This window comes from Gobio gobio (assembly GCF_949357685.1).
Source record: "Gobio gobio genome assembly, chromosome: 19".
NCBI lineage: Eukaryota > Metazoa > Chordata > Actinopteri > Cypriniformes > Gobionidae > Gobio > Gobio gobio.
This window is the reverse complement of record NC_137112.1, coordinates 34,357,096-34,374,294: the sequence shown is the minus strand read 5'-3', so window position 1 is coordinate 34,374,294 and position 17,199 is coordinate 34,357,096. Positions and strand designations below refer to the sequence as shown.

Genomic DNA, 17,199 nt, shown 5'->3' with positions numbered 1-17,199 from the left:
GTGTTGCTCTAATGTAGCCTGGATGCCAGCCGAATTTAGCCCCGCCCACAAAATGTTTTGCTCGGGCAATTCGGTCTGGACTCGCTCCATAGAGGAGGAATTATGCCCGAACAGAAACTGTTCGGACCAATGAAATTGTCAGGGCGGGCTTTAGACGATGATGGACAGATGATCAACAGTAGCGTAATCATCCACGTCATCGAAGGCTCTTGGGTTGAATTTGCTCTTATCCTAAACGGAGAACTTGTTCGTATATGCATTCACCTTCACTATTTCTCTCAGAAACGATGATCGTGTTGGTAAGTACTCTGTGTATCCTTAAATTATTTTATTACTGGCAAAGATCGTTTACACTCATCTTTTTCTTGTAACGTTACTTAATCCAGCGTGCGTGCAGACAGGGTTTCCAAGTGTTTTTGCAATGTCGTGCACAATTGCTACTCAAAACTATAGCCCAAAACTATAACTTTCGGGGGGGTTCTCCGGAAAAAAATGGCGTTTGGTTGGCAAAATATGTTATTTTGGCAAGGTTGCCTGCTAAAATTCGCATTCCTGGGTTTATATAATAGCATAATTGGGGTCGCTTCAACCCGCGGACATGGAGAAAAACACGGACTTGGCAACGCAGTGCAGTTGAGTTCTGTTGACATTTGACAACTAACGTTACGCGTCGCTCCGTTGCTCTGATTGGTTATGGGTCTATTCAATTGAGGTCTTTCCTGGCTCGGTTGAAACACGCCCCATAATCAAAGCTCAATGGAGCGGTACCAGACTCCTATTCTGACTAGAATTGATTATGGCCACGCCAGGCTAGCTCTAATGCCTATTTGTTGTAGGATATTATGCTTTGTTGAAGTTTGTTGAGAATGACTTGAAATCAGCTAAGAGATATTTATATTTTATGTCTCTCATGCTTAACAAAGCTGCATATATTTGATGAAAAATACAGTCAAAACTTGTGAAATTCAGATTTAAATTATTTTAATATATTTTAAAATGTAATTTCGTCCTGTGATGGCAAAGCTGAATTTTCAGCAAACGTTACTCCAGTCTTCAGTCACATGATCCTTCAGAAATCATTATAATATGCTGCTTTTGTGCTAAAGAAACATTTATCATTATCAATGTTGAAAACTGTTATTCTGCTTAATATTTTTTTCAGGATTCTTTGAAGAATAGTTCAAAAGAACAGCATTTATTTGAAGTAGGCAGTTTTTGTAACGTCTTTTACTGTCACTTTTGATCAATTTAATGTGCACTTGCTGAATAAAAGTATTAATTTCTTAAAAAAAAAAAAAAAAAAAAACCTTTCTGAACCCAAATTGTATGTTGCCGGCATTAGCACCAGTATGCGGACCAGCTCTGACAGCATCCTCATTTTAATTTCCCCCCACTCTTAAAGGTCCTGTTCTTCGTGATCCCATTTTTCAAACTTTAGTTAGTGTGTAATGTTGCTGTTAGAGCATAAATAATACCTGTAAAATGATAAAGCTCAAAGTTCAATGCCAAGCGAGATATTTTATTTAACAGAAGTTCCCTTTCAAAGCCTACAGCGAACGGCCGGTTTGGACTAAATCTCTGTACATCCTGCTTTAATTACGTCAGTAGAACAGTTTGTTGACTAACCTCCGCCCACAAGAATATGCAAAAAAGGGGGCGTGGTCTTGTTGCTCTCCCACGTGGAGAAGAGGAAGTGTTGCGTTTGGTTGCGTTTGTAGTGTGTTTGTTGCAATGTCGTCGAGACGCTGTTATTTTCATCCCGGAGTCAAATCACCTTTGTTTGGCCAGTGACGCTGTACTTTGAGCGCATGCATCTCCCCGTTATGGTAAGAGGCGTGACCTTTCCGGGCAACGTGCGCTAAGCTGCTGTCGAATCACAACACGGGAACCGCTGGCACAATCAGAACTCGTTACGTATTTCTGAAGGAGGGACTTCATAGAATAAGGAAATCCTCGAGCCGTTTTTAGGACAGTGAAAACAGCGGTATACAGATAAGTACATTGTGTGAAAAAATACTGTTTTTTTACACGCGAAAGATGAACGCATGTTATATTGCACACTGTAAACACAATCAAAGCTTCAAAAAAACAGGAAAAACGGGACCTTTAACGTTTTTGCTTCAGTTTCTTTGATTTCTTTGCATCAGTCAGGAGGTTTAGCTAGCTGTTAGCGGAGACAGGAGGGGCTCTTCAGTGAGACACAGCTGCTAACAGAAGTCCACACTCTCACTGGAGGAACTAAAGCCCCATCTGCTCAGTCAATCACTCAGGCACGAGTGCCAAAGCCAGCCAGCCATTCCACCCTCTGCGCTCAGGGACGACTAGAAACTGCAGATAGAAAGGGCGGGAATATCACCCTTTCACTTAGTGTTGGTTTAGGCAGGGCTTGGGGCCTTCTTCAAGCTCGTCTACCTGATATGTGATATTATGGCCCTCCTTATTTCGAGCCCCTTGTGTTGGTGTGGCAAAGAGGTGATTCAGTGAGACTTTAATCGTCTTTCTGCACTTAACCTCCTGCGCATTAGCATTAGAACTAAAGCACACAGATTAGAATCTAGGCACGACCAGCACTCGTGTTCCTAGCGAACATGAGCATGTTGTCTCTCCCCTCTTTAGGAAATGTCTCAAGATGTTGTCTTAACTATACGAATGTGCCGTTGGGACCAAGAGTCTGAGACCACAAGTGAAAATTCCTCTGTTTTGCCTTTTTTCTGTTTTAATAAAACTACAACTTGTATTATCAGTATATAATAATTTGGAAAGTTAAATTTAATTAAAATAATTTCTTCCCATTTCACCAGGTTTTGATCCTTGTTCTCTCCTGCATGATTTGAGAATAATCAAAGATAATTCAATTTTGTCCTCTTTTTTAATGTTTTTATATTTTTAAATATGTACCATTTCTTGTTTACTGTATCTTCCGGACTATAAATTACTCTTTTATCATCTGAAACATGCTGCAACTTCTATTACAAAGGGGCTTAGTATAATGCACGTCAAGCATGCAAAATATATGAAAAGTGCACATTTGGATTTGTGCCGAATGAGAGAGGTACGTGAGCCCAATTTTATTTGTATAGTGCATTTCAGATTTGCTTTAAATAAATTTGTTTTGCCACTATAATCTGTTTGTTTTATGCTGTAATAATCTGAATACTGTTACATTTAAAGAATTTGTTGTGGAGTGAGGGGAAATAAATTTCATTTATAGTGTTTATAACCATTTTATTTACTGGTAAAATGTGCTTTATACAACTTATCTCTTTGTTTTTTCTCTCAACGTTGCGATTTTGACATGTTGCAACTTATACATACAGTAGATTTTTTAAATCCTACATTTTCTGTTTATTTCCATGATTAAATGTACAGGTTTTAAATGTGGTTTCATACTTTTGAACCCCACTTTAAACATATATGGATTTTGTCCCACAATCAATCACACAAACAAACTGAAAACGTACTGATAGACGGATTAGCAGCACCGAGTAATAATCTTTAGTGGTGGTGAGTGTCTTGCGTTTCAACAGACGTTTATTTACAGACGCTTTTCTTTCTCCCGTCATCCCCTTAGGGTTCTTGGTTTGCATGTTCCTGCATTATTAGTGTTCTAAATGTGAAGAGAAGCAGAAAGACACTGTGTTGAATGTGTGTGTGTGTGCGCCTTGTGGGGTGTTTTGTATTTGGCTCAGCTTTACTCTTCACAGTATGCAGTTTAATCCATTTAAATACATAAATACAATACGTTTTATGATGATATCAAGAGAAATTTGGGTAGAACTGTAAGTATGGTTTTGTGGATGCAATTTATTTGCAGTCTGGATGTGGACTACTTATTAGAGGACTTAAGAGTCCGATGAGACTATACCCTTATGTGCCTGCTGGAATACACCATATTGAAGCAGATGGATTCCTCCATCACTCTCAGAGCAGGATTACGCGTTACACCCCGCCTCTGCCTCAAAAGTCTGTTCCCTCTTCAGCTCAGACAGCAGCAAAACTCCAGTCCAAAGGCTATTAACACAATCCAATCAAGATTGGTTTTCCCTAAGGCTCTGTATCTTACTTCTGGAAAGGCTTCTGGAACAGAATGGACTTGAAGGGAAACGTGATGGCATGTTTTTTTCCCCTGTCACTGAAAGCGGAAGAGCTGGGGACATTTTAAAATGGCAACGATCTGCCAGCTGACACCTGGCGACAACCAATTTTAATATAAATTGCGAGACCTTCCAAAGCATTCTAACTTGCATGAGGACAGCTGACATTACCACCTTCTCTCTCTCTCACATTCTCTTACATACATTTTTATCCTATGCAGTCTTCCAGAAGCCCCCTCTAATTAGAGAACCAGTCTCCAGCAAGTCTCAATAAAGCTCCTACCCAAGTGCGCTTCACCAGTTTTGCCCTTGACTTTGGCAGAGCACGCCGAATCACATAGATCTGGGGATTACATACAGGATTTCCGTGGGGGGGAAAGAAAAGCTGTAATAGGAAACTTGTTGTGCCTGGTTGCTGTGCACCACCACCGCTACAGTTCTTTCAGGCGGCATGGCACGTTATTGTGAGGATGTTAGTTGGTCGAGCAAGTTCAATAGAGCAGACTATTTTTGTTTCACAGCGAATACAACTCCACTTATTTGGCTTCCAAGTAATGGCAACAGAGACTTAGACCATGCACCATCTCCCTGAACAAGCCGGATGGTGTGACACCACGAATGCAAGTGGAGGTTGATATTTGCTTCATTAGTCATTCCGGAATCAGAAGCAAACGTGGTCAGATGTTATCCCATCCGTTTTATGACAACATGCACCCATGGCTCTTGGATGGAGCAATGCATTCCAAACTGTTATACTCAATATTTGCTTGGGACGTGTGCACATCTTGGAAAATTAAAAAAAAAAAAAAATCATAATCAGTATCAGCTCAGTAATTTCTCATTGTTTCCACACATTGAAAAAACTAAGGATGCATGATATCAGCTATTGACCAATATATATTTTTTCAATTTATCGATAGTGGTTAATGTTGGATATTTAATTGTGCATGCTTATTTCTTGTTAATCTGTTCGATGTAATATTTAGCAAATCTCAAACAGAAATCCTTGTTTAATGTTGTGATGATTTAAAATTAATTGTATATCTTATTTTGGTTACACTTTATTTTAAGGTGTCTTTGTTACACTGTAATTATAAATGTAAGTACTGAGTAATATTAAGTAACTACATGTACTTTCTATAGGGTTAGGGTTTGGTTTAGTTGCATGTAATAGTGCATCATTTATAGTAACTACATTTAACTTACGTAACAATGATGTAAAATAAAGTGTTACCCTTATTTTTTAGCGGGGACAGATCTAGGCATGGATGGGGTTGGCTGAGCCCACTTAAACATCTGCCTTGCCCACCCAATCAGAATTTAGGCACAGATAGTGTTACATCTGTTTTACCGATTTGTGCAGTGATTAAAAACAGTCCAAGGCGGGCTGAGTGCTAAGAAGTTTGATGAAGGGCTGTATAGAATGCCTCGACCAATCAAGCGAAACATTTTCTTTTAGCTGAAAGTAATGATACGAGGCAGCTTCAGTCTGTAGCAAAAAAAGCAGTTGAAATGCAATAGAAAACCTTGGTCATGGACTAAGAACATTATGTGAGTGTATAAAATGCATATGCATAGTTCGTTGCCTACTCAGGATATCTGTCAGCCCACCCCTTTAGCTGCCAAAAACCAAGCCTGTTGTTTAGTCTTTATTTAGACAAAGTAGCATATGATTTTAATATCTGACATTCATTGCTTATCCGCCATAAGAATAATGAGTTTGATTAATGAATTGAATCCTGCAAAGCCAACGGCTATGTTGCCGCAGATATGCACGTTTCATCCATGTGTGTTTGCCGTAAAGCGCTCGTTTATAACATGCCTTCAAAGAAATCCTGCACAATAGGCAGTTGAAAGGGCATAGGATTGAATGGCCACTTTAAGAGTAAGCCGTACTTGGCCTTCAAGTATACATTCCTGCTGCTTTGTGTTTCCTCTGTGGTCCTGCTCCTCGAACCCGCCCACTCACATTCAGGAACCAGACGCTCTGAGTTCCCACAGGGCCATCAGCCAAAGCAAACTACAGAGAGGAAATGTGGCCCTCACTCACTCTTTCAATCACTCACTCAGGCGCTCCGTCAGTAAATGGAGCCTGTGTTAGTGCTTTTTTTTCATTTTCTCAACAAGAATATACAGTATGTTACATTTGATCTTACATGAATATTTTATCTGTATTCATACGTTAGTGTAATTCTTCGTGCTTTGCAATAACCTCATTTAGAATTCTTCAAAATGTTATTATAAATCCAGGTGGCTTCCTTTAAGGTTTATATAACACTGGTGGTTTGACTCCAGATGTTGTGCATGTCCTAATCTGCATCCATTATGTGTTTGTGTGGTTTTGCCCAGCTGTTTGATACCGTCTGCCCTGCATGTGTGTCACGAGGCCACGGCGCTTTTGATGTGGTGGTGAGTGAGGGCCATGTCACGGCTGCCCTGCATTTCAGATCAGCGGACGTTGCATCAGCGGCTCCCTTGTGGTGTCTGGGAGGGTGCACAGTCAAAGACTATTATGTCTGGGACGCCCTGGTCTTCCTGGAACTCCAGACCTCAGGGAAGGAACAAACACAGACAGACGTTCTTTGTTGGGTCTGCAGTGGTTGTTCAACGCTTGAGTCATGTTTTGACTTTACCCATCCGCATTTTTTGAAGGGGGGAAAAAAACAGTGCTTTCCTTTGCACAATGCAGACAGGTCTCCAGACTTAGGAAGTAGTGAGGAACTGTCAATTATTGTTTGATTATGGTTATTTTCAGCACGTCACCCACCACAATTTACTATTTACTAAAATATTCCAATTATAATTGGACCTCACTATGCTCAACAATGACCAATGATATTTTTGTAGAAAAAATGAATTAGAATACCTTTCATCACAGAAAAACTGATATAAATATGTGCCTTTAATATGAGCACCAGTTCTCAGTTTATTTAGCTATAACTGATCAATGATTTGTGGTTCGGTGAGGACGTCATCAGTTGGCTTTAAAGGGATAGTTCAACCAAAAATGACATTTCTGTCATTATTTACTCACCCTCGAGTTGTTCCAAACCTGTATGAATTTCTTGAAAGATATTCTGAAGAATGTCTAACCAAACAGTTGATGGACCCCGTTTACTTCCATAGTATTTTTTTCCCATGCTATGGAGGTCATGGTTTATCAACTGTTTGGTGACCCATATTCTTAGTATCTTCCTTTTGTGTTCAGCTGAAGAAAGAAATTCATACAGGTTTGGAATAACTTGTGTGTGTGTGTGTGTATCTCTTTCCACTAGTCGTAAGCTGTATATTTTAAACTATTTCTATATTAGAAGAGTGCACGTCCTCCATCGTTCTATGCCTATTTAATCATTCAGAAAGTGTATTGAATTGGTAAGAGGCTGCTCTCAAAGCCGCTACACTCGGGCTGAAGAGTTCTTGATCCGCGCTATTCCACTCTGCGCTCTTAGAAAAAAATGTGTACTTTGTGTGTTCCTTGCGTGTGTGTTTCTCGGCTCAAAGGCCCACTTTACAAGACCGTAAGTCGTCACTGAAGCTGAACGTGGAGGCAAGTGTGTGTCAGATCCGCATTGAAAGAACGCTCCATACAGCCACGGTCACATAACGTGCTCCCACGCCTTGTGATAACAGGCTTAGTATTATAGTTCACTATAGATCAGCATGAAATCGGTGAGAAAGAATGCTATTTCAGCACCCTATGGCAGGTGTGAGACAACACCAGCGCGGCATCTCCCCCTTGTGTCGCATTATAGTCAACGACTCTTTCTTAAAGCTGCAGTCCTTAACCTCATTAATCCAGCCATAGTTCTCACCCAGGTGGTGAAAAACACCACATTTCTTATTCAGTGTGAACCATTTTTCTATCAGCATGACTTTATCTTCAGCTGACTTTCACCCTGACTCTGGTTCTTAGGATGCTCAGGTTACGGGGGTGTTTTAAATTCCTGAACTTGAGTCAGAAAGACACAGGTTTGGGCAGGTCGTTGGTACGGCAAAGGTAAACACATCCTGGATCTGACACGATGAAACCTGAGGGCAAAGGGGAGGGATTACTTACAGTCATCCTTTCTTTTTTCAGGAAGCCTTTTTAGTTTTATGAATGCCTGTAGTGTTTGGTTTTTATTTGTACTGATGCTAAATTTACCCTGATTTCTCTCAGATATTTGCTGAGAACTGTAAGTCGGTTTGACACCTACATGGTCAAAGGTCTACCTCAGCACTGGAGTCTTGCCTTCACAGTGTTTTTTCATCTCATAGAGTTTTTTTTTTTTTTTTTTACAGACGTACAGTCCCATTCCCTCCAAAAAGTCCAAACATGACTGCTCAAGATCCCCATCAGTGGACAAAGAGAAGCAAGCTGATTGGCTACAGTCTCTGGCTGCATCTGCTAATAAGGTAGATTTTTATTGGCTTATTGCTTCCTTTATGAAATACATTATCTGCTTAGTGAAAGATTCATATTATGCGGTTTCAAAGCTATTATATCTTTCATCTCAAACATTTATTATTAATTGTATATATTTATTTAATTTAGTTATTGTTTTGTTTTGTCAATTTTCACACCTTTTTTCTCTTTCACACCCTGCCTGAGCATAATTTAACCAAACCATTGCAGCATAGACCTCTGGATTATACATTACATGAAAAGTTACTCAAAGTTATCAGCATTGATTATTATGGCTATTTTATCTTGGCATCATAGATATTGAAGTTAGGGATGCAAATACCAAAATTCCTTCCTATTTTGTCTAAATAAATGAAAAACTAAACTATTACATCAATACTGATGAATTGTCTATATTGGTCAATAGCTGATAATATGATACTTAGTCCATCCCTAATTAAACAGTCTTATTGTTCTCTGTTTTGGATCTTAAGCAGCTCCAGTTCAAGCAGAGACCTTCAGCCTTCAGGCCCTGGTCTCCCAGAGTTCCCTCTGCTGAGCGAGAGACACCTAGCCACAAGTATGAGAGGTACGCCACAGCAACAACTGTTTTACCATTTCTGTGATTATACCATTATAGCGTTAATATATTAATGATTAGCCATAAGTAATTCATTCATCATCTCCGTTGCATCAATCCATTGCTTTGATTGCGTCGTTTAATTAACGTCTCCTTTTCCCCGTGATATTCAGACCACTTGCTAAAGGACAAGACAGCCTGGCGGTTCCAAATGTAACTCTGCCCATTGCCACATTTAAAAATAATGAGCAGCCACCACACCGCTTCTCTCACCCCGCTGAGACCCACAACACAAGCAAGACAGAAAGCTCCAGGCCAAGAAAGAGGTGGCCATCTGCAGAGAGACAATCACAGCCGGCGACCAAGGCCTCAATGCCCACTCCAGTAGTCAAACAGCGTCCTCAGGAGAACGAGGACTCGGACACAGAAATTGAGGTTGACAACTGTGGTGAAGGTAGGATTATAGTTAAATACATCTGCATCCTGTGAAAACAATGGATACATCCACGTTTAGATCGTACACTAATATGATACATGTAAACTGATTAAAGCTCAGAAGAGAGTATTTCTGCAATATCTGGCAACACAATTTAGATTGAGAATGAAATAAATGTTGCACTTTTATTTCACTGCTGTATTATTCTGTCATTCCAGGTACTGTCTCCTGTTCCTTGATGTCCCCTCCATTTACAAATGGCATAGGGGCGATGAACATCAGCGCTCCCAGTACTGCAGAGGTGCATGATGGGAAGGTGAGACTAGGGACGAGCCCTTGCTCGGAGCTGGAGGTCCTCAAGCAGACGCTCTGCAGTGACCTGAGCTCTAAGGAGGCCAGAGAGAAATTCCTCCAGGAGATCATCCGCATGAGAGTGAAGCAAGAGGAGAAACTAACCGCCGCTCTGCAAGCCAAACGCAGCCTTCAGCAGGTACTTACTGCGAGCTCCAAAAAAAGTCTGAATATCTGCGATTCAGAACATCATTTCAACCTAGTAATCAACAAATCATTGTTTTTATTATTTCAAACCAAAGAATTAGTTTAAATAAAGAACAAAATATTCAATTCAAATGTTTAAATACTACAAATATTCTAAATTCTGTTCAAACGTGTTGTTGTTAACTAAAACTATTGAAAATAGTTTTTGGCCATTTAAATAAATCTCTAATAAAATAAAATATAAATATTAGATGAAACTTTATAAAAAAAATATTGTTGAAATGTTGCCTTGGCCTTTACTGAAATAAATCAGCTTAAGTTAAAACTGAAAAAAATAAATTAAAGCTAAATAGAAATGTTAAAAATGACTAAAACCTTAACTAAAATTGCAAATATGAAAAATTAAACAATGGAATAAATACTAATAATACTACATACAGTACATATTACTAAAATAACACTGTTCTGCACTATTTATAGGTCGATAATAAAATAAGCAAACGTGTATGGCGAATTGCTTTGTAAAAAAGGTGTCGGATTTGTGTGCTATTCTTCAATAATATTGACTATCGTTCACAGGAGCTGGAGTTTGTCAGGGTGACTAAGAAGGGCAGACTGAGGGAGGCCATTGAGGCGAAGCGGAATCTGAGGAAGGAGATTGAGCGCCTCCGTGTGGAGTGTGAGAAGAAGGTGCGAGACGCCAACGAGTCCTGCGGCAGGCTGAAGAGGGAGCTGGACAGGGAGAGACAGCTCCGTGTATGCGATAAGGGCTGCGAGGCAGGACGTCTGAGGGCCAAGTATTCCTCACAGGTGAGATTCAGAACCTCCTGCTGGTATATTTGACCTCAAAAGACACATTTAAACTGTCCTGGGTGATATTGTGTTTTTATTGGCTGTTGTTGATGTTTAGAGAGCAGGGTGAGTTGAAGTGCTAAACAAGGATCCCACACTTTAGGACACCACTGTGAATAATAAAGTACAATGACAGCAAATAGAATGTCTGAAGAATGACTTCCAACATCTCTTTTTCTCTCCATCAGATTGAAGATCTACAGATGAAGCTCCAGCAAGCAGAAGTGGACCGTGATCAGTTAAAAGAAGACCTGCTGAAGGAGTGGGACACCCGGCAGAACCTGGAGAGGGTCGTCAAAGAGCTCCAGGAACATCTCAGCCACAAAGCAGAGACGGAAGGACACGCAAACACACAACCGACTGAGGGAGAGAGGAAAGAGTCGAGAGCTGAAGATGTCTCTTAAATGACATTTAGAGCAATGTGTTCAATGTACGGCCGAGGATGAAGACTTTGATTAGAGGACGCCTCTAAAGCCAACGTATTCATGAAAAAAAGTACTGAAGCACAGGACAGTGGTCATGAAAAACAAGCATATTGGAAAAACTGTAACCATAAATCATGAACTCAAGTAACTGGAAAGAAGTTTGGTCGCTCCTCGAGGGGAGGACGTTCGGAGACGGCGGCATCACGTGTAACTGACTCGCCTTCAGTTAGCTTTTTTAAGCTAATCTAAGGAATTTATTTTGTTATAAGCTATTTAAATTTTTTGCAAAGATACTTGAAAAATATTTGGGAAACAAATGTGTTTTCTATTCACATTACGTTGACAGTAGCAGGTGAACAACCTGCTAGTGCCGCTGATACTTTGTAAACTAGAAAGTGTTACAAGCCAGAATTATACTTGCTACACAGGTGTTGTCATTACAAGGTTTTGCTCGCTTTTATTTCACCTTTTTTCGCTGTTGAATCGAAATAGTTTGCATGAGCAACAGTGCTATGGTGCAGCAAAGCTTTATTATAAACCGACATTCAAATGAGCTTTTTATCTTTGTATTTTTAATTACCATGTACTTAAAACCCTATAGTATTGGCAACGATCAATATGGGCTGAATCCTACCATCTGTCCTAAACTTCAATATCGAGTATTATACTTTATTACCAGTTTTCGCTATATTTCTAACGGTCCAAACGAGGACATGACATTGATCACTCTATGCTCCGTTTGATGGGGAAATGAATGTTTTTTGTTCAGAATCAGAATTAAGTGACAAACATCCAATTTTGGTCACTGGTTTTAGGGCTCGTTTAAGGTAAAGATAAATAAATAATAAAAATGATGTTAATGAAAATAACATTTCTACTTATATAGAAAACAAGGATATATATATTTTTTTACTTTCTACCAAAAAAAGAATTGCACTTTTAAGAAAAGATAGTTGTATTGTGTATTTGAAGCCCTCTGTTTTTTCAGATCTCCAACATCAAGTATTGAATAAAAAGTTTTCATAGATTTGTTACAGATGTGAATACCACTTAAACATAAAAATCAATGTAAATATGATAGCTTGCTTTACACTTCACTCTAAATGCTTTTGCTCCAAACCAATAGACTGTATGTATGAAATAATGTAACGAAAATGAATTTCTCCTATCATATTTTCAACTAGAGGGCATTTACTGTATAAAATCCTTATGTAATATTAACAAAAAAATCTTAGATCATTATATTTCTGAATAATTTCAGTCCCTTTGGAAATCACTTTATATAATTACCAAAGCAAAGTTTCACATTCTGAGATTGCTGGTGGATAAATCAGAAATGTGACTGATGAACTGTAAAGAATATTTGCTGAATTTCTAAAGATCTTTCATCTCCATAACCCCTGTCTTGAATAAACCTGCAGTAATACATATGCTAACCTCTCCATTGCTCTATTTATTCTGGTTCCATTTTGACTTCCCCTTCTATATAACGAGATCCGTATGCTTGCCTATGTCAGTTTTTAACCTCTTGATGTTTTCATGCGGCACACTAGAGATATGCATTGTGTTCAGGGTCTTGTCATAGTTTTGGTTTTGATGTGGGTCATTTTCTTCACTTGTTTTAATGTTCCCCCACGTATAATAACATCATTAAACAGAATCAACCATTCGCCCTGTTTTCTGATATTTTTCCGGCATTCAATAATAATTTAGATTTAATAGAGGCATTTTAAAATTGTTTTTATTTTAATTTCTTGTTTGTCTTTTTCTGTCAGTAAAGTATGAGAAGAGTTAACTCTGTTCATGAGATAAGATCAAAATTTTATAAATCATTTTTAAGAGCAGTTGGCCGTAACTCATAAGACAAGATAAAGATATATATTTTGATAATTTGTATTTTTATTAGAACAGTTAACCCTGGTTCATGAGACAGAATTAAAAAATGTTAACACTTAACACTGGTTACAAATTATAAGCATATTTAAACAAATCTAGATTATTTTATATATAGTTAACCATAGTTAATATTAAAATATAAAATTTGTTTTTAATATGTATTTTTATCATAACAGTTAAACCTGGTTCATAAGACAAAATAAAAAAGATGATAATTTGTATATAGAGCAGTTATATCGTAAGACAAGATAAAAAAATATATATTTTGATCATTTTTATTTTTATAAGAAGAGTTAACACGTTGCAAATTATAAGATTGAAAAAAAAAACATAAATTATTTGTATATGAACCGTTAAACCTATATCATAAAAAGATTTTTAAAAAAATAATGTTTTAATCATTTGTTTTTCTAAACATTTTATTTTAAACACCAATCAGGCATAAAATTATGACCACCATCCTGACCACCGTGTTGGTCCCCCTTTTGCTGCCAAAACAGCCCTGACCCGTCGACGCATGGACTCCATTAGACCTCTGTAGGTGTGCTGTTGAATCTGGCACCAAGATGTTAGCAGCAGATCCTTTAAGTCCTGTAAGTTGCGATGTGGGGACTCCATGGATTGGACTTGTTTGTTCAGCACATCCCACAGATGCTCGATTGGATTGAGATCTGGGGAATTTGGAGGCCAAGTCAACACCTCAAACTCATAGTTGTGCTCCTCAAACCATTCCTGAACCATTTTTGCTTTGTGGCAGGGCACTTTATCCTGCTGAAAGAGACCACAGACACCAGGGAATACCATTTCCATGAAAGGGTGTACATGGTCTTCAACAATGCTTAGGTAGGTGGTATGTGTCAATTTAACATCCACATGGATGGCAGGACCCAAGGTTGCTTACATCAACTTTGAGGACAAAATGTTCACTTGCTGACTAATATATCCCACCCACTAACAGGTGCCATGATGAAGAGATAATCAGTGTTATTCACTTTGTCATCAGACCTGCAAACTCACAAGTGTTGAAAAAGGTGACATGTTTCCGAATTAATTACTTGTAGGGGGGCCAGTAGAAAGTTTTTGTGGTTTTAACATGTAAACAAAGCGTTCTGGTGCACTCTGACAAGAAAGTAAAGGGAAAAGACAACATTTGCTTTCAAATTAAAAAAACAAACATACACTATAGCGCAGGGCATTGACACAAATTTCGCAATTTGATTTGATATTGATTAACATGGGGCCTATCAGGTACACTACATAGTAAATTGTATGTACTGTATAATGTGTGGGGGGATTTTTGGTGGTGTAAATATATTTATTCTGAAGCAAAATTCTCATCAGTGTTATATCAGCTTTAACATACTTAAATCTGCACATTCTTACATTTGATCAATAAATTCAGTTATAACAATAAGACACTATAGGGCTGTTACCAATCAAATTAAATTATTTACACTGCAAAATTACAACTACAATAAATAATGTTGTGAGATTGATGTTTTAAACGTTTGCATATACAAATAAGAAAAATGCAATGATATTTTAAACATGAAACTAAACCGCCAATAGGTGGCAGCAAGTGACCGTCTTAATGAGTGAGTCATTGAGTCGATTCATTAAAAACGCTGAATCATTCAGTAATAAAACTCCGCGCTGAGTGTTGCTTTCCTTTGGAACTATTTTCTTCAGTGAAATAGAACAAAAAAGTCACTGTTGTTTGTGTCTAAAATTTAAGTAACGTGATATAGGCTACTTGTTTATTGAACCACAAAATCCAATGTAACATTTGCAATCGTGATAATATTCAGCAAAATTAGCCCATTTCCAATTATTATTGTGAAGTTAAAGCTACTGTCCGTAACTTTTTTGTGTTCAATATTTACAAAAATTATATAATGAGAATGTACAAGATGAATGCATTTTCCAGACCATTTTTTGTCTTACCCTGAATCATTATGGTACACTTATAATAAGTGTTTACATTGGGACTATTTCAGGCCGGTCAGGTAGGAACCGCTGTGGAGGAGCACAGTCCCTGCGTGCCTCGCCATAGACATAAACAGAGAGAAGTAGCTCCGGCTGCAATGTTCTTCCACAAGACGCATGCAGTTCTGTTTATTAATCGCAAGAGCACAAAAAGTTACAGACTGCAGCTTTAACAAATGCTTTTAACTTCACACAACCGAATTTCGCCGAAAAGCGACTAGTTTGCAGGTAATGTTTTGGTTATGCCTGATCGGTGTATATATGTATATGTATGTAATGAGGTAAGTTAAGTATGGGAAGAAGGAGGCGGGAACCGGCGAACTTTCAAAATTTTTTAAAGGGTTAGTTCACCCAAAAATGAAAATAATGTCATGTATTACTCACCCTCATGCCGTTCCACACCCATAAGACCTCCGTTCATCCTCGGATCACAAATGAAGATATTTTTGTTGAAATCCGATGGCTCAGTGAGGCCTGCCTAGCCAGCATTGACATTTCCTCTCTCAAGATCCATTAATGTAAGTTACTAAATCATATTTAAATCTGTTCATGTGAGAACAGTGGTTCAATATTAATATTATAAAGTGACGAGAATATTTTTGGTGCGCCAAAAAAACAAAATAACGACTTATATAGTGATGGCCGATTTCAAAACACTGCTTCACGAAGCTTCGGCGCGAATCATGAGTCGGATCGCGTGTCAAACCGCCAAACTGCTGAAATCACGTGACTTTGGCGCTCCAAGCCGCTGATTCAATACGCTTAGAAGCTATAAATCGTTATTTAGTTTTTTTTGGCACATTGAACCACTGTACTCACATGAACTGATTTAAATATGACTTTGTACTTTAATGGATCTTGAGAGAGGAAATGTCATTTCTGGCTATGGAGGCCTCACTGAGCCATCGGATTTCAACAAAAATATCTTCATTTGTGTTCCGAAGATGAACGGAGGTCTTATGGGTGTGGAACGGCATGAGGTGAGTAATAAATGACATTATTTTCATTTTTGGGTGAACTAACCCTTTAATAAAAAAATAAACACACACTGGAAGTAAAAACGGCAGCACACACATAATAAAACAAAACACAACAATCCAGGCCTGGCCCTCACTCGTCCTCTCAAGATCCCTCGGCCTCGTTGCTTGCCATATCCTCCTGGGACCCAAGAATAGACTTTTGTCCACTGTAGTGGACATTATATTTTAGTGAATTTCTCTGACATCATACATGTCACATGTCACAGTCTGGATGTCCTGTAAAGAGCACATTCGGGGCTTTGCAGGGATACCAAATGTTTGGAGGTTTCACCAGGACAACAACTTCTTCTTGGTCTTTAAAAATGGCTGACATTAATATTGAGCACTCTTATGGAAATATGATCATATTTTTTAATTATAATTTAAATCTGATTAATTTTCAAATTGTTTGTTATAAATCAACATCTCAGGAAAATGTTATGGGGTTTCTAATCAAAATATGACTTTCTGTTACAGAACAGGGCATTGATTTTATAAATGACCACTATAGTGGACACCAGGATTTAAATCATGTTTATCAGGCATTTTGGAGACATAACAAGTGAACAGGAAAAGAAATTACATATCAATATTCCTATGAAATATTAGATATTATTTTGAAAATGTTGCCAATTTTTCCTCCCATTATTACACTTCTTTTTTCATTACATGTTGCACCAAGAACACATTAATATGCAAATTAGATGCAGTGAATAGATACATTGTATTGAATGGGAAAATCCAAGTATTGTCATTTTACCCACATATTTCATAAAGTAAAATGGTATATGAATGCATTTCATTATATCTTTCATAACATAGTTCAGAATCATCTTTAAATAAAGTTTGTTTAAAAAAAACCCTGAAACCTAAAAATTGATTGATGAGTTAAAAATAAATCCCATTGTTTTTGCCTATACATGCAATTTCATGTCATTTAATTTTTTTAACAACTCAGTCCTGGTGTCAACTACAGAGGACATATCATAACATATGAATAAAATATCATTTTTCAAAAATGTTTTTTTT

At 38.0% G+C, this 17,199-nt stretch overlaps 1 protein-coding gene across 2 annotated transcripts in view; it reads left to right on the top strand.

Annotated features, from left to right (window-relative positions):
- The window catches only part of skib (v-ski avian sarcoma viral oncogene homolog b), a 36,363-nt gene extending 23,424 nt beyond the window's left edge, over nucleotides 1-12,939 (top strand). Inside the window, exons 2-7 of one of the 2 annotated variants that reach the window (XM_079844911.1) lie at nucleotides 8,376-8,489; nucleotides 8,973-9,067; nucleotides 9,232-9,512; nucleotides 9,713-9,984; nucleotides 10,572-10,802; nucleotides 11,033-12,939. In XM_079844911.1, coding sequence (XP_079701037.1) covers nucleotides 8,376-8,489; nucleotides 8,973-9,067; nucleotides 9,232-9,512; nucleotides 9,713-9,984; nucleotides 10,572-10,802; nucleotides 11,033-11,248 — 1,209 coding nt within the window. In that variant the 3' untranslated portion in view covers nucleotides 11,249-12,939. The remainder of the gene's footprint in view (nucleotides 1-8,375; nucleotides 8,490-8,972; nucleotides 9,068-9,231; nucleotides 9,513-9,712; nucleotides 9,985-10,571; nucleotides 10,803-11,032) is intronic. The other variant, XM_079844912.1, reaches the window with a different exon arrangement.
- Nucleotides 12,940-17,199: the final 4,260 nt, after the last annotated feature.